We start from the raw sequence: 22,571 nt of genomic DNA on the forward strand, positions 1-22,571 counted from the left end.
GGGGGGGCGTAAAGTGGAAAGTCATATGGGAAGTTTGCTTCTTTTTTATTTATTTGTTTGTATTGTGCATATTTTAATGGGTTCTTTCATTAGTTTTTGAGTTATGCATGGACTTTGGAATTAGTCTTCTTGGATTTTATTGAGAAATTACTTTTGGAAGTCACTTCTTCTTTCGCCTTTTCTGTTAAATATCCATCCAATCCGCCTGGTTACCCTGCCTTCCGTGTGTGCAAGTGTTTCATTCGGTATAAATGTATTCTGCTAACTAAAATAGCGCAAATTGTACAGATCTTTACTGATATATTCGAATTCTACCGACAACATGATCATTCGAATCATCATATTCGTCCTCTTGATCCGCTATCCATGAGTACTTCACTTTCCGTACTTTGGAACTTTCATCAACGATTGAGGAACCGTTGCTTTTCTTTTTGCGGCACACACATATTTTCTTGGCCAGCATGTCTTCCACACATTGGGACTCATTGCGGTAGGAGTTCAAGCGACTGATCCCCTCCAGTTCAATATCCACGTACGTCCCGGTGGGGTCACTGTTGATAACAGACCGAAATTTTCCGCCATTCGGCGAGGTGATGAACTGCAACTGAAATGTCTCCATGCCGTCAATGGGACTGACCTCGACTCCAACGCTATCAAAGTGCAGCTGGCGCTTGGACCTCACTAGTTTGCGAAGGTGCAGTCGCTGACAGTCGGCATCCAGATTCAGCTGAGCCAAATACTTGTTCATTCGATAGACGATCATTCCGGCCAACTTCTTGGTGAAACCAGAGCTGGACACTGGGACAAAGGTATCGCATGCGCACCAGTGGTAGGGGATGTTGGCTTCGTCACAGCCCCTGTCGCGGGGAACCGTTTCAAAGATTGATTGGCAACCATAGCACTCTATGGTCGATACAAATTCAAGACCAGGACGAATCGGCTTCAAAATGGATCTGATGCCCATATGGAGATCATAGGCGGAGGTAAGACGATTCTTGTTGAGCTGAAGAGCGCGTGCCACCTCTGGATAGCGACGACGGTAGTGGGGCGGCAGATAAATATGCAGCATGGGCAGGCGCTCCTCCAGAAAGCCTGAAGAGATTTCCGCCAACTCCCCATACCTGGACCCGTGGTCACTGAAGAGTACCACAATGGCCTTGTCGAATAATCCGTACTCCTTGAACTGTTCCAAGTATTTGACGAAGATCCCATCCAGAAGTTCGCCCCCTCTGGGATGGTCATGGGTGCAGCTGCTCGTCCAGAAGAGACCGAACAGGGGCTTCGACGTTTCCTTCACAAAGCGCTGGATCAGCTGCTTGGCATAATCAAAGACGTAGCTGAAGCTTGTCCTCCGCCCCACACAGTATTTCTGGTCAAACCAGTCGACGGTTTCGAGCACATGGTCGAGGATCATCAGGAATGGACGAAGGTAGAAGTCGACCGGCTTCCGCGTAAAGCCCGACTTCAAATAGTTGAATGTCGATATAGCGGGAAGGTCTTCCGCATAGGCAGTCAGGTAGCCGGCATTGTGAAAGTGGTCCCACAAGTACGTGACGAAGTCAAAGCAGCCAGGATGCTTTAAGTTACAGTTCCTTGACCACTCCTTTGTGCTGCGACCCGTCAGGACGGCCAGTAGATTGGGCAGGGTGTTGTCTCCCACTTTGTTGTACCCCTCCATCTCATACCAGCCCTGCTGACTGGTGAACTGCGAGGTGAGAGGCATGGTCCGACGGTAGTTCATCCGGGACATGCTGTCGACGCCAAAGAGGAAGACACTGGGATAGTGGATGCCGCGCCAGTCATCGCTCGTCTCGTTGCGGTCCTCCGGGTACTGTGCGAAGGAGAACGCATCGACCTGCACCACTTGCGAGAGGTTCTTCATTTCATTGCACTGAACCACCACGCCAAGAAAGTGACGTGGCACAACGAAGTATTCTTCGAAGACTTGAGGACTGTTGGTCCTGGGAAAGAGATCAACTGGGTAAAGTGGCAGCAGTGGAATGCTGGGGCTCTACTCACATGGCAAATGAATCGTTACTTCCAGGAATTACCTCCCGATAGACACAATGCAAATCGCTACTGTCTGCATATTTCGTCTTCACGAAATCTTGGTTCACGCGCAATGTATAGTGCCTCGCTTTGCGGTCATAGAGAACGCTGAAAAGGTCCTGATCCATTGAACAGACCTTGAGTGGAACATCGGACATCACGTCCACTAGTTCGGATTTTAATGGATCGACATAGGGTATCTTGCACCTTGGACTAAATACGAAGAACTTTTCGGCCACACTTTGTGGTTTCTCCGGTTGGCTTGGTGGTTTCGATGCCCTGCTTGTTTTGGGTGGACTGAAGAGGGTTGTTGGTGGCACATATGTCGTCTCCAATTCGATTATTTGTGGCGTGTCCGAGGCGGACCGAGGATCGCCATTGTAATTGCGAAACATGAAGATCAGAATCAGGACGATGGCACAAACCATGACTACTCGACTTATATTGCATCGGATCATGATTGGAGTTTGTGCTCGAGATTGTGTATGAATTTGTTCTATTTATTTAAGTATTTGCAGGATCAGCCGAAGCACACTTTTTTCTGAGAGATGTTTTAGAGTTAAAGTTGATTTTGATCATGAATGGGGTTTGTCGTGATTACTCTTGTACGTACCCCAAGTGGATTGCTCCTTCACATATCGCTGCATGCCCCATACCGGCCCTGGCAAGCGGGTAACCGCTGTCTCTACCTTCAGTGCCCTCAGAAATTGATGGAAAGAGTAATCCGCGGGCTAGTCGAACGCATGCTACTCTAGGCCGCCAAGTGAATGACATTCGAATAGTAGTGACTGGGAAGTACCCTAGACCTGGGGCCTTCAGGAAACAGTGTGCCTTCGGCTCCATTGGCGGTACAGTAGATGGGCCAGAACGACAAGAAAATACAGAATATTCCAGTATGAGGGATCACAAGGGACTCTCTGGCTTTCTGCACTCAGCTACGTCGGTGCCAGCGATTGTAGTCGCGACGAGGACAGCACGGACCGGCAATGAAACAGAAGAGAGAAGGAGATATCGGTCTAGGAAGAGGATAGAAACATCTGGGCTGGCCTCAGGTTAATTTACGGGCCTAAGTTAATGCACGTTCGCATGCATACTGACAAACGGATGGTCCTCGAAAGAGAGCAGCTGTGGTGACCACGTCGACTTATTACGTCATTCACCGACGGCAGCGGCATTCGACTAGCATTAGGAGGATGAAGCACCAGGAAAAAAGCGGAAAAGGAACAAAAGGACCGAAAGGAGGAGACAGCAGTCGCAGTAGCAGTTGTAAAGTGCTTCCTAACGAGTTAAACCGACTGTGCGATGCCTGGAGACAACTTTTGAGGCCACCTTGAGGCTAGTCTATTGAAGACGAAGGCGTCGAGTGTGGATTTTTATACCCGATACCCGCCGCCCCCCTGTGGCATCCTCACTTTGGCGACAACCAAAAGAGCAGAGTCGTAGAGAAGGACCATATCTAGCTGGTTCCTGAATCTGGATCAATTCGGATCATTATTATAGCCTGGAGGAAAAACGAAATTGCTGTGTTACTCATTCTCTCTCTTTCACACACACACACACATCGTGCAGTGTGCGCGCTCTAGCGGAGTGACGCCGAGCTGACTGAGTATAAATGTACAGTTGCGTTGCAGACGACTATGTGCGACTTACAACGTTCCCGCTGGTTTATTAATGTATTACTTTCGGAATTTGTACTGTGGTTTATTCTTTCCCTTTTGGAAACTTAAATGCTCAAAAATGGTAAAGATATTTATGCACAACGATGAAGTCTATCGCTGAAAACATTGATAAATAGTCATTTGCCTTATCATATTCATCCTCCTGCCGTATTTTTGATGTCGAATAAGGAACCGATCAGTTTCTTATCGCGGCAAGCACAAATTTTCTTGGCCAGAGCATCTTCCACGCAATAGGATTCATTGCGGTAGTTCAATCGAGTGATCCCCTCCAATTCAATATCTACATACTTCGCGCTTTTGTCGATTTGGACAATAGATCGAAATTTCGCGCCATTCGGTGAGGTAATGAACTCCAATTGATATATACCCATTCTTAAGCCATCAGAGCGGCGCTGGCGCTTGGCGCTCAGCAGTTTACGGAGGTACATTCGCTGGCAGTCGTCATCCAGTTTCAGCTGAGCCAAATGATCGTTCATTCGGTGAATAATCGTTTCGGCCAGTTTCTTGTTGAAGTCAGTGATGGACACTGGCACAAAGGTCTCGCATGCGCACCATTGGTATGGAATGTTGGCATCGTTGCAATCTCTGTTGCTGGGAAGCTCTTCAAAGATGGATCGGCAATTTTTACAAGCATAGTTCGGGTATTTAAGCTGTGGACGAATCTGCTCCAAAATGGATCTGATGCCCATATGGAGATCATAGCCGGAGATAAGACGATTCTTGTTGAGCTGAAGAGCGCGTGTCACTTCTGGATAGCGACGACGGTAGTGGGGCGGCAGATAAATATGCAGCATGGGCAGGCGCTCCTCCAGAAAGCCTGAAAGGTGTTCCGCCAACTCCCCATACCTGGACCCGTGGTCACTGAACAGTACCACAATGGCCTCGTCGAATAATCCGTACTCCTCGAACTGTTCAAAGTATTTGACGAAGATCCCATCCAGAGTGTGGGCCCCTCTGGGGTGGTCGTGGGTGAAACTCCTCGTCCAAAAGAGACCAAACAAGGGCTTCGGTGATTCCCTCACAAAGCGCTGGATCAGCTGCTTGACATAATCAAAGACGTAATCAAGACTTGTCCTCCGCCCAAAACAGTATTTCTGGCCAAGCCAGTCGAACGTTTTCACCACATTTTCGAGGATCAGCTGGAATGGACGAAGATAGAAGTCGACCGGCTTCCGTGTAAAGCCCGACTTCAAATCGTTGAATGTCGATTTGGAGGGAAGGTCCTCCACATATGCAGTCAGGTAGCCGGCATTGCGAAAGTAATCCCACAAATACACAAAGCAGCTCGGATTGTTTAAGTTACAGTTCTTTGCCCACTCTTTTGTGCTGCGACCCGTCAGGACGGCCAGTAGATTTTGCAGGGTGTTGTCTCCCACTTTGTTGTACCCCTCCATCTCATACCAGCCCTGCTGACTGGTGAACTGCGAGGTGAGAGGCATGGTCCGACGGTAGTTTATCCGGGACATGCTGTCGATGCCAAAGAGGAAGACACTGGGATAGTGGGTGCCGCGCCAGTCATCGCTCGTCTCGTTGCGGTCCTCCGGGTACTGTGCGAAGGAGAACGCATCCACCTGCACCACTTGCGAGAGGTTCTTCATTTCATTGCACTGAACCACCACGCCAAGAAAGTGACGTGGCACAACGAAGTATTCTTCGAAGACTTGAGGACTGTTGGTCCTGGGAAAGAGATCGTCTGGGTAAAGTGGCAGCAGTGGAATGCTGGGGCTCTACTCACATGGCAAATGAATCGTTACTTCCTGGAATAACCTCCCGATAGACACAATGCAAATCGCTACTGTCTGCATATTTCGTCTTCACGAAATCTTGGTTCACTCGCAGTGTATAGTGCCTCGCTTTGCGGTCATAGAGAACGCTGAAAAGGTCCTGATCCATTGAACAGACCTTGAGTGGAACATCGGACATCACGTCCACTAGTTCGGATTTAAATGGATCAACATAGGGTATCTTGCACCTTGGACTAAATACGAAGAACTTTTTGGCACCACTTTGTGGTTTCTTCGGTTGGCTTGGTGGCTTCGATGCGCTGCTTGTTTTGGGTGGACTGGAGAGGGTTGTTGGTGGCACATATGTCGTCTCCAATTCGATTATTTGTGGCGTGTCGGGCGTGTGGTTGAGAATTATGAAGATCAGCAGCAAGACGATGGCACAAACACCGACTATGCGGTTGATATTGTATCGAATCATGATTATTTCAGTTGTTGTGTGGGAATTTTCTATTATTTTTATTGGGGATTGTATATGAAGGGAAAGGCAATTCAGAAGTTAGTTTATTTTCATTTTTTAGGAAGGTGTCACTTTTGCAAATCTCCAGTTGTTGTATTTTGTCCTTCTTTTTTAGGAGGGATCTAGTAGGGAGATCCCGTGGATGTCACATTTTAAGTTTTCTTTTCCTTGGCGGGGCAACTAGACGTCTGGCTAGTACATTAGGGTGACCACCAAGGCGTTGCAACATCGCCCACTTTCCCTTTCGCCAGTCCTGCTCAGTACAACAGCTACATAGGTATTTGTGCGAGCTCTTGTGCGTAAGTGTGGATATTTTGTCTTTAAATTGGCATTCCATGTGATGCCATTTCCTAGAGTGTTTTATTGAGAAATTACAGTGGTTTCTTCTTGCCATTTTCTGTGATTAAGTCTGTGATTTAATAGTGAGAATTCATCCCATCCACTTACTTAATTATTCATTTAAATACGATTTATTTCACCACATCTTCATCTGGGATTCATCAATTAATATAATTTAATTTTCCCCTACTTTCCGGAAACGTTGGCTTTTTATCACCTTGGACCACCTTTCCAGTCGTCTGCTTCCTGCGTTAACTGAAAATCCCCATCAAAACCAGCGATTTCGGGGCAATTAAAAGGTCATGAAACCGTAGACAAAGTGCCGAAGCAGAATTCTCTTACTAATCCCAGCTATTTGAGCTCTGATTGAATACGGCAATGAAAGGGACAAGTGCTGCGGAAAACTAGGGACAATGACGATTCCACTGATAATGATGATGATGATGATGCTCTCCGGATGTGGATGCTTGATGGTGATGGCATAACAATAAACATGAGGGAAAGAGTGTAAAAACAAGCGTTTTCCCCCAACTATCCTTCATGGCCTGTCCTCCATGTACATCTAGAGAGCAAAAAGACTAAGTATTTTATGGCCAACACTAAAGTCCAAGGCATCAAAATGAAACTTTGTCACTGAGAGGGATTCAGAGCAATTACAAGAACAAGAAAAAGAAGAAAACCAAATGGAAATGGAAATGGCAAATGGCAAATCGAGACAGAGAAAAGCCAGAGCAATACACAACTGGGGCATTATGTTCATGTGGCGACAGGACAGGCCCAAACAGGCCCCAACAGGCCCCAACAGACCCCAACAGGCTATTAAAACTTATGCGTAGCTCATATAACACTTTTAATGCCAATCAAAGTCTCAGCCAAAATTCAACCAAAAAAAAAAAAAAACAACAAAAACCAAAAGATTTGCAGGAAAAATTCGCAGCATCAAAAACTTTTACCTTTTGTTTCCGAAAATACATACACACACACACCTATTTATATATTTATTTATATACGAGAATACAATAAAAAGAAAAGAGAAACAAAACTACAAGTCGAGGAACGAAGTCGGAAAGTCAAACAAAAGCTCATTGAAAATGGGGAAAAAAAAGGAAAACCAAAAAACAATAAGTGAACGAAAAAGAAACAGAAACAGCAACAGAAAGAAAAAGAAAAAAGAAAAAGAATCAAGTGTAATAGAAAGTAAAAGAAAAGCAATAAAGCCAAGGAAACGGCGCAAAGCGAAAAGAAATTGTCACAAATACAAATAGGAAATTGACGCGGGAAAACAATGAGAGGGAAAATATGACGAGGAGGCCAAACTTTCTTCGGTCGCAAAAAAAAAAAAAAAAAAGGAAAGAAAAGAAAAGAAAGCCCAAGGGCGACACCGCCTCCGTAGGGGGCGCGGACGTGGGCGTGGTACATCATGTTTACCCATTTTCCATGTGTTTTCTTGGGGGTTTTTTTTTGGCTCGTGTAACGAATTTAATCTTTTACGCTAACGCTTTCTGCGGGGGTAGTGGGTAGGGGGTAGGTGCATGGAGAATCTGTTAGACTAGGCCCCTCCCACCATTGTTGGTGCTTATTTATAGACCTCAAATGGGTGCCCCAGGATGTGGCATTTGTTTGTAATGACATGTGCGACGGGTGGTGGTGGTGGGGCGGAGGGGTCGGATTGCGGATGCCTAAGTAAACAAAAGAGTTATACAGGATGTGGAAACCCGAGAGATGAGGTGGGTCACCATCAAAGACCTGATAAAAGCAGCTTAAAAAGCTTTTAACGCATCCAAATAAAAGAAAAACCCCAGAGCAGAGAGGGGCATTGAAAAGGCTAAACAGAGAGGGGCCCACGGATGATAAAAAAGGGTGATGGCCGACTATGATAGGGTGGTGCTGTGCGGCGGGTAAGTGGAGAAGTTAAACACATAATTAATGAAGGGGAGCAAGAGCTCCCACACCCATCCGTGTATTATCGCATTAATTCGTAGTAAATTTGTGTAACATTAACACACAACCCCGAAGGGGAGTCTTCCAGAAATTGTCTATTTTTGTTGTATTTTTTAAAGTTTAATGGCTGCCATTTTATTGACTTGTTTATCTGTTATATGGGGGGTGGCAGAGCCTAAAAACAAATAAATAAATAAACATACACGTACAAATTGTAATTATAATCTCCGGATACGAGTATATATGTATTTGGGAGTGCTTAAGGTAAATGTTGTTGTTTGTTTGCTTTTAAATGGAATTTCTCCGAATTAAGTGTCTCACAAATACTTTCATTTTTTCCGTTTTTATTGCGTTTGTCTGGTTTACGCTTGGTTTTTGGCCCCCAGGTGGCTCCCAAGTCCAATTAAATTCCCGAATTCTCTGGAAATTTATTCGAGCTGCCACTCAAATATTGTCACAATTTATTTAGCCGCAAACCTTTCCACCTTCTGATGTGTCTCAATTGAGAGTTGAGCTCTTGTTCGAGTGCTGATTCACCTTGACCTTGAGTGGCATGGCATTTGGAGTGTTTCTATGCTCGACATTCTTTGACGCCCCCCCGTGGGGCGTGGGGCGAGCGAATAATGCGAGACACAATTTCAAGTGGCCAGAGGGGACAAACACAGAAAGAGCCAAAGAGCCAAAGAGCGATAGAGCGAAAGAGAGAGAGACATTAGAAGTGTGTGGCACTGGGCAAACATTAGGCCCGGACACGCCTCACACGACACCAAAGAGGAGGAAACTTAAAAAAAAAAAAAAAGAATAAAAAAAAGGAAACAAACAGTGCACGACATTCGGACGGTGGGATACCCCCTAATCGTATGCAAAAAAAAGCAATTTCAAGCAACAGATTCGTTCGTTTCGTTCCTGTTACTTCCACACGAATGGCACGACCCCACCAACCCACCCCACCCGTACCCGTGCCCCAGCGCCTATTGGTTGTGTAAAGGACATACATGTATGTATGAGAAATGCCAGCGAAGATATTAATAAAATAATGGAGCAGCACGAAGGTGTCGCACAAGTAGAACGCATAAAGCTGTAAGCAAAATCGCAAGGCGAACAGAATGCATATTGATAAATTCCGGAACAAAAGAATCCAGAGGAAGCTGCATTCGAAATGCGAATACGAATACGAATGCGAGTGCGAGTGCCAATCCGGCCGGGGTTCAGCTCTTACCCCCCTTTGCCACAGAAGCATACAACTCTGAGGCTCTGACTCCGACTCCGGCTCCGGCTCCGGCTTCGACCTGAGTTTGACTCTGACTTCAACAGATTCTGATGGCTGCTGGATGCGGATCTCTGAACGCGTTTGCCTGCATATTGATTGAATGCAACTGTCGTACATGCCAATGCCATAAACAAGCTGCAGCAGCAGCTGGAGCTGCAAGCTGGAGGAAAGCAAAGGCTGCCGTTGGGCGCCGGATAGACAGCAGCCCCAGCCCCAGCCCCAGCTCCAGCACCAGTCCCTGACCCGCTGTCGAGAGTGCAATGCAAAAATTTTGATGCAAAAATGCCAAGATGAGTCATGTCGCCTCGCATCGAGGTTAAAACTGGTAGATTTTCTGCTTTTTTCCATACACTGCCAAGTACGCACAGGTATGATATGGGGGATATGTTGAAATTTTTCGAAAATATCCGCATCTTGCTAGAAATTCAATCAGTTTAGAGTCAAAGCTTATATAGAAAAGCATAAGAAGGATGAAAAGTGTATCTCCATTTCGGTTTCAATCAAGCAATCAAACGGTTTTTTTTTTCTTTTTGCTCCCAGCAGCTAGGCTCCAATCCTCCAATCCTGGCGGATGGTTCCCTCCCATCCGCAGCCCGACATTGCTTTATGCTTCGTTTCTGCACACACACACACATACATATGCGCATTGTATATGTATGTACCTTCAGATCAGTCTGTCCCGCGGTCCCCCTGTCCCCCCCCCGGTCCCACCGTCTGTCTGGTTTTGTGAAATATGGCATAGGCAAAATGCTTAGCGTAGCGTAGCGTCCTCCGACAAGAAGGCAAAGCGCGAACGGTATTTTGAGCTGCCGATAAGACCTCTGCTCTTGCCTCCCTCTCTGTGTGTGTGTGTGTGTGTGTGTGTGCATCATATTAATGTATGTGTGTCAAACAATGCAACTGCAGATGAACCGAACCATCCGCATAGCAAAAGGGAAGCTCAAAGTTCAAACGATTTTTGCAAATTATTTGCAAACAGTTGAACTTTTGACGTTGATTTTTGCATGGCAAACTGTTATTGTTGTTTGTCTGGTAATTGCTATGCCAAGAGTGGTGCAGGGGGGTGCAGGGGGAGGGGGGGGGATACGAGCATATGTATGTATGGATTGAGGTTGCACTTGGCAATATGTCAGCGGCTTATCGCTTCATTATGCTGACTTGACAAGGCACCCATAGTCCTCCCGCTCTGGCTTAATGAAAGCCCAGCAGCGAGACGGCATTGTCTCCCCCAACCCCACCCCACCCCATCTCATCCCACCTATTTGACTAAATGACAACCATCCCTATCCCCATTCGCAGCAGCCTCCTCTGCTCTTATATTCTTGATTTCCTTTCAGAATCGTATGCGAAAGGCGACACAAAATCCTTATGCCCTTTGTAGTAGGGCTTTTTCATAAAGCGCAGACAGAAAGCGCAGATCGAAAGGAGACGGAGACGAGGAAGGTAGGTGAGAGTTTGTAGCAATGTCTGAGTAGTTTGTAATATTAATTTTTGATAAAAGCGAGACGCTGGAGAGGAGACGAGACAAGGAGCCCGCGTGAGATGTCTGCAATCTGATGAGAACGATGCTGCCGCTGCTGCTGCTTTTGGTGGCAAAGGATTTGACAAGGATTGACAAATGGAAAACGGATAACGGAAAACAGGTGGAATGGAAACATAATCATCAGTTTGGCCCCGAGCGGACTTATCGAACAACAGCTGCAATCATCCCGCACAGAGCCACTTACGGGATAAGCGCGGGGACTGCTGCAGGGACAACATCAAAGGAGCACGTCACACAAGAGACTCGTCGCTTAATTATCTCAATGCAAATCCCTCTTACTGCTATATCCAAGGATTTACGCTGGTTTTTGGCGCATTTTAGTATGTGATCATAAGGGATAAGTGTTGGAAGCTCCCAATCCTTTTCAGTGGCTCTGACTGCAAGATTTCTCTGTTGTTGGACTTTAATATAGGTCTTGATGGTTTAATGTGCAAGGTTAGAGGAATAACCCTCCCAGAACAAGGTCCCAAGAGATCCGATACGATCTGGAACGGCGTGGAATAAATCTCAGACCTGAGCTGCGCCTCCAGAAAGTTTATCATCGAAATTCAGCAAGCCACTGAAATGGATGGAACAGAGTTTCCTTAGTATCTATCAAGCTTAGCCCTGGCTTCAGTGGTGCTTCCTTTCCCCATGAAATAAATACCCAGCGAGCACACCATTTTGTCTTCAAATTACCAGGAAGCCAGCTATCAATGGCGCAGCTCCTTCAAACTTCGTCCGGAATCAGCTAATAGATGGCTTGTTAAGGGTCGTACCTATTGTCCGGCAATGCGGACTTCACTAAGCACTAAGATCAACGAGGAGGACGAGCTTACGCATGGTATAAGGATACTAGGGCCCCCTGATCCCTCGCGACACCAGATTACAATAAAATATTACAAAAAATGTGTTAGTTATTGGATTTTATATCGATGGACTACTGTTACGATTTGTACCGAGCTACCGAGCTCCAGCCGCTCCAGAGAGACAATAGAGGACTGCTGATGGTGGTCTGTGGTCCAGGTAAGAGTCGCACTGCCCTCGAAATCCTATTCCGAAAGTCTTTTTGATCTACAGAACCGCAAAAACATAATGAGATGGTGCTTCTGTCCCCGAGCGGACCTATCGAGCAGCACCTGCAGAGGCAGGATGGGACTACATCAAAGGAGCACGTCTGGAAAAACTGGCGGAATCTCAGCAGCGAATTCCCTCGGTTCTGGCAGCACTAATTTTCTATTGCGTTTGATTAAATGTGTTGCCGAATGCAGGAACATTATGCGAATGGCCACAGCCGCGGCCTCTACTAAACAATCAACAAATGAACGCATTTTGGAATGTCTTTCGTATCATTTTTCTCCAAGATTTTTCTCAAAATATATTGAAAGTTTTTCAGAATGCCGGAATGGAAATTCTCATATGCCTGGATGGCTCATATAGTGGCAATTAATCAATACAACAGCTTCTCGTGCAGGTGGGCCGGGCCGGGCCTTTGACCCCGTCATCAGTCAGCATCATCATCGACCCAAAATCAAACTTTGCAGACGCTTCCCCTCCCACTCCCCCCTCCACCCCCGCTGGCACAGCATTTCCTTTTCAATTAATTTTTATTAAAAACCTTTTCTCTCTCTTTTTTCTTTCTTCTATGCGTCTTTCACCTATACGCCCAGAGAGGAAATCAATAGCAGACTTTGTTAACTGAAGCGTGTAATAAAACTTTTCTTTTTTCCTGACCAACCCAACAACAACAACAACAATCGCAGAAGAGTCGGAGAGGAAAAAACGTAGCAAAAATTGGCATATTAATTTTTTTTTTTTTTCTCAACTTTATTTAAGCGTTTCTTTTCGTGATATTTTTTTTTTGTCTCTCGCTTTTCTCTAATAAAGTTCATTAGAAGCCAGGCAGGACGACGACGCTTTGTTTTAATTATGCAAAAGGCAGGAGACAGATACCAGGGCGAGGAGGAGGTGGAGAAGGAGGAGGAGGCTGCAGCCAGTTTTAAGTTTTTCAAAATTAAATTAATTACGCGGCCAAGCAATTAAGAAAACTGTCCCCAGCACTGACCCAGAGGGACACAGAGAGAGAGACAGAGATACGACAAATAGATAAGTTTCGGAACACGGAGATAATAGTTTTCGGTGCAGAAAGGACGAAAGGACTCCAGGCTGGAATCCAGTCATGGGTTAATGAGCCACTGCCAGTGCTGCCGTTCATTAGGTGAAAATTGTTGAAAATTGTTGAACGTTTTCAAGGAATTTGCAGAAATTAAGCGGACAGAGTAATGGATAATGATGGATCTGCATTGCACCCAGTCCCCCCCTATTAGGTGTACTTATAGGAAGAATGAGAGGTAAATGCCAGTGGAGATCTTCTCTTTCGAATAGGACTCCAGGAAGATGAGACAAATGAATCATGCCTGTAAAATGAAATAGATTAAATAAAACAAATGTTTGGCTGGTAGTGAGGGTGCAAATCGAGTGTCTGTATCAAATTCTTTATGGAATAGTAGCCGCAGTGCCTCTTCCTGAAGCTTCCTGAAACCCTGCAAACGATTCAGATTCATCCTGAAATTACTTGGATAATCCATTAAAGCCCCCGGTAATCCCTGTTACCTGAACAGCCCTCAGAGCCACCCCACCCCCCACCAAGACCCACCCTGGACGAGCCGACTGTTTGCCTGATTTTTAATTCATCAACAAGTTGAGGACGAAGGACGAAGGACGCTCACTCGCTCGCATGCCCTCGGCTTTTGGGCTCGCAACAATCCGATACATCTTCGTCACAAAGGCGCCTACATAAAGGAGAGCGCGAGGCAGGGCTTCCAGGGGGGGGGCTTCCAGGAGGGTGACGGTAACGCATCGAAGGATATGCCCACATAGGGTAGGCGCTCCTGCCCACACGCCTTTTGTGCCCGGCCCACGGCAAATGAACAGCACAAGACAAAGCTGCGGCCCCCAGACAAAAGCCAACTACAAAAGATGAGGGGATCCGAGAAGATCCCAGCGACGGGGGAGCGGAAGGGGAGGGGAGGGGAGGGATGGAGCAGAACGGCGCGATTCGAGTCGAGTCGAGTCGACGACTGTGCAACAATTCGACGAAGGACATGTCAATTTTCATTACAAACAAAAAGCAAAAAGGCTCGCGTAATGCCCCAACAAGCCCCCCTGCCCCCCCCAGCTCTACCCAGCTCTCCCTCATTCACCATTTTGCTCTACATCTGTGTCAGGGCAAAAGTTACACTCCATGATTAAGGTGGCTTTAAAAAGGATGTCCCCTCCCCATACGGCGCCGCCGCCCCGGCAACCACCCAATGTGGTCCATAAGTCATTCCCACAAATCAGAGAATCTCCCCGCCTCGGGCGGTGTTGGGGCATTAGTCAATGAATGGATGTGACGTAGGTAGTTTCCTTCATGCCTCACTGCCGATGCCCCGATGCCCCGATGTTTGCATAATCTTTACGGCATGCCCTCGGGCTGAGTGCGCCAGATTAGTGATTAATTAGAGGTGGCTTGCAAAGCGTTAAGATGGGTTTCTTAAAAACTAATTTGAATCTTTAAATCTCAAACGGCTCACAAGAATTTCCTTAAGTCGAAAACTAACCAAAATTAGTCAGCAGAAACAACAGCTCCCCGTTCTCCGAAAGGTCTAAACCCTAGCCCAATTTGCTGCTGACATGGACACGCCCCCAACTCAGCAGATCCACCTACGCCCCGCACCGCACCGCAAGGCCCCACCACACCCCACTCCGCCCCGCCCTACTGTTTAACAAACTTCTGTTAACTAAAAAAAAAAAAAACCCCCCCAACGAACTTTTGCAGCTACTCAAAGTCAACAACTGCAGGGAATGACCCTGTCGACAGATGGAGGCTACACCCATGTCACATGGATTGTCAACAAAATGCAACAAATTGGCAAAAAACTTTTCGTATGACCAGCAAAATTAAAACCCCAAGCAAATACTAGGACATCCAGTCCCTGCCCCTGCTGGCACTGAGGGGTTTTGGCACACACAAAAAAGTGACCAACTGCCGAAAGCAACAAATTCTCGCAGAACAACACGGCCAAAATACTCGCAGAGTCCCACAGAGCACTGCAGAGCAGAACAGAGCAGAACAGAGCAGGGCAGCAAGAAATATTCAAGCGCTTTGGATTTTATGCCATTTTATGCAATAGAATAAGCAAAAACAATGCGACCAACAAAAACCGGCCCTTACGACTAACCTGGCCAAAAACCAAAACAACAACAATTTCTATACAATTTTTTGTTGTTGTTTATCTAATGGCAAGGTAAAATGCAAACTAGTGCAGGTGCCCCCCAGGGTTTTCGGCAGGCCGATACTCCACCTTCTGGAGCCCACAAGTACAGTGAAGCTACAGTGAATTTCACACATATTTTATTTATAATAAAACTGGAAAAAAAAGAAACTATCGAATTTTTGTAGGGAATGTATAAAATACTTGGAATTTGTTTTTTATAAGAAATATTTCACTCCGCTGACGTTCTATTAGAGCCCTGTCTAGAGCTATTTAGGGCTTTACTGCAGCTATATCTATGGCAAAGAGGGCGCAGATTTGTTTATTGATTAGGGGGCGAGAATAGTTTTCAAGGGATTGGGGGTGGGGCATCGACAGGTTGGGATTGGGCTTAACCCAAAACAAAACTATTGCACTGAAAGGGCCCTTAAAGCGCAACCTGGAAATTGTTTATATGATCGATACGATACGATACGATACGATACGGGGGCATATCCATTTGTGTGTTGCAGCACACAACTGGGACGGGCATTGGGGGGCCCTCGAAAAATATGGGGGAAATGCCAGACACATGCTGCAAAAATCAAATGCGTTGGCAAAATAAAACCAAAGCGAAACACATGAATATGTTTTCAAATTTATCTAAAAATCTGTTTTTATGATAGGCAGGGCCTTAAATTCATCAAACAATAAAACAGGCAGGCAATGGAGATTTTTTTAAATTGATTTTAGAGCCATCCCACCATCGCTTGCATCTTAAGCACGCTGCAAATATTTATGCAAAACAACAAAAGAGAACAAGGAATAAATGCAATAAATTATTGGCATTTTCTCGATGGGTGGCTAAGCGTGCTTTGGAAGCAATTTTATGCCAACGGGCATTTTCCTGAAGGCCTTCCAGCCGTCGGGGCCTCAGGAAAAATATTTCAGTAATGTCAACATTCTGGCTCAAGGCTCAAGGCTCAAGACATTTTCAGCTTTTTCCAAGTTATATATTTTAAATGTTATATAATATAATCCTTTCACCCTGTCGTGATTTTATTATGCCACTCAATCAATGAAAAGTTTCTTCGATTGTTTCGGACAGACCTTTGGAATCAATTTTGAAATTGTAAATAATTGCCATCTTGACCTGAACACTCCCCACAGCACACTTCCTGTGTGTGATGCCATCCTTTGATATTTACATTGAAACGCAAAAGGTGCGTTTCAAATGTGTAAAACAGGCCGGAACGGACAGGCCGCCGGAGCAATCGCTACGCTTGTGCGCCAACCCTCGGCTCACTCGCTTTGCTTGCTTGCGCCGATATGAGTAAAATATCGGACGAAACATAGAGGAATATAGATTTTTTGTTTGTATAATTCGATTACTTTCAACCGTGTTTAGATAATTCAAAGATTTTAAAGAGTTTTATATTTATTTCACTAATGGGCTGCATCTAAAAAGACTTTTGAATACATTTCTGTGTGAATTCTAGCGGATTTCTGTATTATACTTACTTCCATTTCATTTCAAACCTTCGAGCAAATCAGCTAGAGCCACCTGAATAGTATGGTAAGTTCTTCGATTTGATTGAAGAATTCTACAGATGCATATTTGAAGTAAATTCGAAGGCATTTGCTGCTGAAACGCACTGTACAGTATTGTAATTAAACCCATGGCCAGAGATAAGCCGCAACGAGAACCGAAACTTGCCCAATTTCCCTTTATCCCAGCATCTGGTGGTGGTGGTGGGGGGGGAGGTCTAGAAATATATATAAATTTTCATTGGAAATGCAACAAACTGCTGACCAAATCAATTTCGTATTGCAAAATGAAAATTTCACAAGGGGATATTGGGGTTTTGATGGAGCAGCGAGGGGAGGATGCAGCAGCGGACGGCGGAAATTTGTTGCCGTTTGCTTAGATGCCCGGAAAATTGCATGCGGAAAAGCATCAAAAACATTACGTACGAACGAGCGTACTGCCAGCGGAAAAGGTATTTCGTTTCGAATTGGTCTTCGATGCCCGATGCCCGATGCCCGATGGCCGATGGACGATGGACGATGCTTTTGCTTTCAACCATCCAATTGGATAGTAGCACATTGTATTGCCAAATTGTGTCGGCATTGAACGCATATTAGAAGCCATTGCAATGGACGCGTCGGGGAGCACACGAGGGTCGGAGTGCACGTGCCAGAATCGGCCAGAGATCAACAGGTTATAGGAAATTTAATGGAGATTCCCGGAAGGTCTCCACTGGCTTTATGCCGAAATCGAGCTCAAACATCCATTGAGCTCATTCGACAATGGTACCGCAGACTGCCCCAAACAATGATTACTTCAACTGATAACTTTACACAAATCCCTGAACGGGGGCTCTGCACTCCACTCCACTCCAGTCCGCTCCACTCCCGACCAGACCAGACCAGACCAGTGCATTGCTGATGGTAATGCACATAAAATTCCGTAAATTGAAATCACTCGTCTGGATACCCGAAACCGACTTTCCACTGACCAACATAATTACGATGCCTTGGCCAGGGCAACAAATATTTAAGCCCCAGAAGGGGGAAAAGGACGAGGACCAGGACGAGAAGAGCCCTCAGATCTGCAGAATGCAAATTGGTCTCGTAATGCTCGGCAGTCAAAGGATCTGGTGGCAAGTAATGGACATTGTCTATTGTCATTGTTAAATCCCAAAAATCCAAAAACCCCTTTTGCCAGCACACACATCGATTGGTTATACGTGTCCAAATAAATGCATTATATTACGAGTGTATATGTGTACTTACGAGTGCACACGTAAGTATGGCAAAATAATAATAATAATATCACATAATAAACTATTAAATGTGCCAAAGTAGGTTGGGGCCGTGGGCCGGGGGCCGGGGGCCAGGGGCCAGGGCGTGCGATGTTGCTCTGTTGAATGCTTGTGCAACCAAATTGCAATTGTTTTATCAAGCATGCCTTTGTCCTTCGTCATGGCAACGGCGGGGGTCTGGGAGCGACTCCTTTCTGGTCTTGGGAGAAGGAACAACAACCAGAGAATACCCTGCACTAAAAGCCAAAGGAATTCACGAGTGGCCTTTGGCACATATGTATGCTGATGGTCTTTTCTGTATGAAATATCCAAGGGATATCTTCGGTTCTACACAATCAAAGGGTATTCAAATAGTTTGCGGTGCATTATTCTGTAATTCCAACGATATAAGTGGAATATTATGATGGCAGAGCCCACAGCCTTTAGCACAGTTCTAGTATGCTCCCTTCATAAGCGCATTAAAATAAAACGAATGGCACATGGGAGGATTGGGAGGCGATGAGTGAAATGGTAACAGCAAGCGCAGCGTATTATGGATGGCATTGATTTGGTCATAGATATCTAAGGTGTACACAACTATACACACATATGTGGATGTGTGTGCGGCACTCGCTTGATGGGACTCTGTTGAATGCATTGGCAATTGGTTTGCTCTGAAGTGCAGCGCAGGGCCCAGAGAGAGCGGTTCAAAGTGTTGACATCCATGCGTATGTGTCGGACTGTGTGCGAGTGTGCGCGCGTGTGTGTGTGTGTGTGTACACACATCCTGATAATAGTCAAGCCCAAGCTTAACCCTATACCATCCTCAATGTCCTTCTGTGCGCCTTCTGGCAGCCTGAAATGATAAATATGCAATCGTGCCAAAGGTGAACAATTTTTATATGTATTTCTCTGGCTTTCCCTGCCTCCCTGCCCACCACCTGTCAGGCATTTTCTCAGAATTTTTATGGAAAAACAATTTATTACGCTTCTGGGTAGCCTTAGATCTATGCCAGGACATAAAAGTATTGTTTCCTATGCTGCAGCTACGGCGCCTGGTGCACTTATCGCCTTATACTGCGATGCCTTCTCGGATGCCATTTTGTAGTCAGCGACAGAGACAGACAGAGAGCGAGAGAGAGGGAGGGAGGGAGAGAGGGAGAAGGAGATGGAGATAGCGATGGAGATGGAGTGTGTGCATGCGATTGCATTTGGATATGCTTAAATTATTACATTTTGCCTCTTTCTGCTTGCTTTTATCATCAAAGATGGATTGCATTTGCAAGGATGCCTACTCGTACCACCACCACCCCTCAGGGGAAGCAATTTCTGCACTGCTGCTTCTGATGCTGCTGCTGCATCGCTATGATTGAGGAGATTTTGTTGAATCGAAGAGACACAAAACAATGGCCATCAAAGGGGCCTGGATGCATGCCAGATAAAAGGATTATTCCTTGGCTGCCAAACAAAAGGCTTATTACTTGAATTGTGTAATTAATGTAATCGAAATGGCAATGCAGCAAATTATTTTGATTGAACCAGAGAATAAGCCATGAAAATGGTAGGAGGGCGGCTCAAAACTAAGCTCATGTTCTCAAAGCAACAACAGCAACAACGATGCAGCAAAGACGCACTTTGGACGGCGAAGCTTTCGATACCGTTGGAGATCCACAGGTTCCTATAGCCGCTCGAAAGCATACGATCTCCGGAGAGACCCAGCCAGAGCTTGTCGACACAAGGCTCTCCTCAAAGGGTGGGGTGTACAAAGCTTTCGCACAAGCCAACGATTTTCAAGTGTGCGAGTGAGAGTGAGAGCGAGAGTGGCTGAAGTGACATGCGGGAGAGCAGAGCAAAAGAACGGCAGCTTAGAGCTGAGAGCACTTGTCGTCGGCTTTGTACGAAAGCCGACGGCAAAGTGCGTTCACTCATATGTTATGTATGTACATATGTACACATGTACATATGTATGTATGTGTGGTGGAATATTTCTTTTGCCATTCTCTTTCGGTGTGGCTTTCGATTATAGTGAAAGATCTCTCTGGGAAGGCCCCACCCTATTTGAATGCACTTTGACTGCTGCACTCTGGACTTTGTATCCCCACTGCATGGGTGTGTCTGTTTGTGTTTACACATGGCATTAACATAATTCATATTTTTGGTTTTGTATTTGCATAATAATAAAGCTGCTGATGTGCCTGAATCCGAATCCGTATCAAAATCAGAGTCCGCACAGCAGCAGTCGCAGTCGCAGCCGCAGCCCCAGCCGCAGCCACAGCCACAGGAGCCTCTTTTCTTATATTCCTCTGGCCTTTTGTCTGCCACGTCCAGCGCCAGCGCCAGTCCCCGTCCCTCCCTCTGCTCTTGACAAATGGAGCACACTTTCCGCTCCTCTCTACAACCCCTTGCCAGAGAGAAAGAGACAGAGAGAGAGAGGAGCTGCAGCCCCAAAGCAGAGATTTATACAAGAAAAGAAAAGGACACTCTCACACATGCGGTTCGCCATGCTCTGGAGGAAGAGACGAAAGGCGAGGACAGGGACATGTTGGATAAATGCATGAATACTTATGGAACGGATAGTTGTTCCCAGTGCATCACAAACTGTCGGTTGTCCTTGTCGTTTGCTTTGGCTGTTGCTGTTGCTGTTGCTTTTGCTGTTCCTCGTGGGGGGCGGAACTGTCATGTTTCTCGCTTGTATTCCACTGACATCTGGGGGACATAATTCGTTGACACACACTCGTACACCCACACCCACACCGACAGACAGACAGACAGACATACACACCCCAATGCCAAGAACAACTGTATTATGCGTTATATGTATATATGTACATATGTACATACATATACATTTTATAAGCATGGCTTCTAAAGACGGGACTTTGGTTGTTCTGTTCGGTTCTGGTTTCTGGGTATTAGGGCTTGCACCAGATGACCTCAGCACACAGAATACAGCTGTATCTGGTGTCCACTTTCAGCGTCCAAACCATCTAGAGAGACCAGAGGATACGTACAACTAGAGAAACTCTTTAGCGGATTTTCCATGAAATTTGCCTGGGTTTTTATTCTTATTTATTTCTGTGATTATCATATAAAACCGCAGATTCCACCAGTAAGAGATAAATAAATACACCAAAAGCTCGTGCGCATCCAAGGCCAATGTCTATTAATTTTCCCCGGGGAAGGACTCACCTGAGGCTACCCCTCCAGGCAACCGCACGTGCTGGCAGGGGCTGGCAGTGGCTGGCAGGCCTCGAATTTTACGGTAGCCGTAGCCGTAGCCAGTGCTCGGCGAAGCGTTAAAATGCCAGCCATTAAAAATCAATGTTTAAAGATTTATGAGCTTGACAAAGTGTTAATTACCGGGCAAAGGCGAAGAGGCCAAGGCGAAAAGGTTTAAGGACTTGACAAGGAGACAACATTTTTCCATGCGATACGTACAATAATGAATAAGCTAAAGGCAAACAGCGAAATGCTATCCATCCACTTGTCCTATACACCGTTCAGCTGTCACCTTTCACCTTTCACCTTGGTGTTTATCCGATATCTTACCAGTTCAAGGGGTAAGCGATGTTTACCAGCAAATAATAATATAGTATATCTTGAGTAGTCTGTTACACCATTAATCGATATCCTTCGGTGGAGCCAACCAGTCTCTGTAGATAGTAATCGGTACCCCCTAGTCGAATACTCGACTCTAATGAACGAGCAAATTTTTTGTAGAATTTCTGATTATAAGGTTGTGTTGTGGAAGGAACAAAAAGCTATTAATATGCATCAATAATCCAGTAATTGAGAGTGGTTCAATGGAAAATACGTCAGCAGAAAAAAAAAATACACACGAACCGTCGATTTCAGCTTCAATTGAATTGATTACAAAAATGGATAATTGAATAATTGCAACATGGTATGGGGTGTACGGGTTACGGGGTTACGGGGTCCGGGTTAAGAGTAGTTTTGATGTTTGATGGTTTTTGTGGACGAGCCTTACGGCGGAAAGTCCTTAACTTATTAATCAACACACATCCAGCTATATTTGTGTAATCTATGCGGTAATTAATCAAGAGGGACTGTCCCTTTGAAGGCAAATTTGAAAATACCGACTGGAAATTCCCCCCTTGGACTCGTAAATGAAAATGTAATAACACTCGAAAAGTTATCTTTTAATCAGGCCCGAAAACGGGAACAGACCCAAAAAAAGGGAAAGCAACAAATTTGACTGGGGGGAGAAAGGCGAAGAAACACCGCCGTCAAGGCGTTATAAACAAAAGATACAGATGGTATAACGGGGGAAAATGCCTTTCTATTTTCACCAAATGAGGTGCGAGTGAGTGCGAGGCCCAAGCATTGGCCAACGCCAACCGTTTTCATAATTCCAAGGGGAGAAGGCGACGGTGACGGCGACGACGACGGCGAAGGCGCTCCAAGGACGTGGCGGTAAACGTTAAAATAGGAGAAAATCAACAGCCGAAAAGCGTAAAAAGATGCCAG

General features: G+C 45.7%; 1 protein-coding gene across 3 annotated transcripts; it reads right to left on the bottom strand.

Annotated features, from left to right (window-relative positions):
• Positions 1-26: 26 nt before the first annotated feature.
• LOC6899783 (uncharacterized) lies at positions 27-6,016 on the bottom strand. Of its 3 annotated transcripts, none has more exons than XM_033383566.1 (2): positions 5,464-6,016; positions 27-1,961 (listed from the first exon to the last, which is right to left on the bottom strand). In XM_033383566.1, exons 1-2 carry the CDS (start codon positions 5,931-5,933, stop codon positions 293-295), a joined length of 2,139 nt encoding a protein of 712 aa, XP_033239457.1. In that variant the 5' UTR covers positions 5,934-6,016; the 3' UTR covers positions 27-292. The 3 variants fall into 3 exon arrangements, with proteins under 3 accessions (XP_033239457.1, XP_002135753.2, XP_002135752.2); XM_002135717.3 differs by lacking the exon at positions 5,464-6,016 and adding an exon at positions 2,020-2,567 and having other exon boundaries at positions 31-1,961; XM_002135716.3 differs by lacking the exon at positions 27-1,961 and adding an exon at positions 3,734-5,405 and having other exon boundaries at positions 5,464-6,012.
• Between the last annotated feature and the right edge of the window lie 16,555 nt (positions 6,017-22,571).

This window comes from Drosophila pseudoobscura, chromosome X, assembly GCF_009870125.1.
Source record: "Drosophila pseudoobscura strain MV-25-SWS-2005 chromosome X, UCI_Dpse_MV25, whole genome shotgun sequence".
NCBI lineage: Eukaryota > Metazoa > Arthropoda > Insecta > Diptera > Drosophilidae > Drosophila > Drosophila pseudoobscura.

Bases quoted from the DNA above. Each gene is read 5' to 3' on its own strand.
- LOC6899783 (XM_002135717.3), bottom strand. From the start codon at position 2,507: ATGATCCGATGCAATATAAGTCGAGTAGTCATGGTTTGTGCCATCGTC. The intron at 1,962-2,019 runs GTGAGTAGAGCC...TCTCTTTCCCAG, and splicing joins AGTAACGATTCATTTGCCAT to GACCAACAGTCCTCAAGTCT.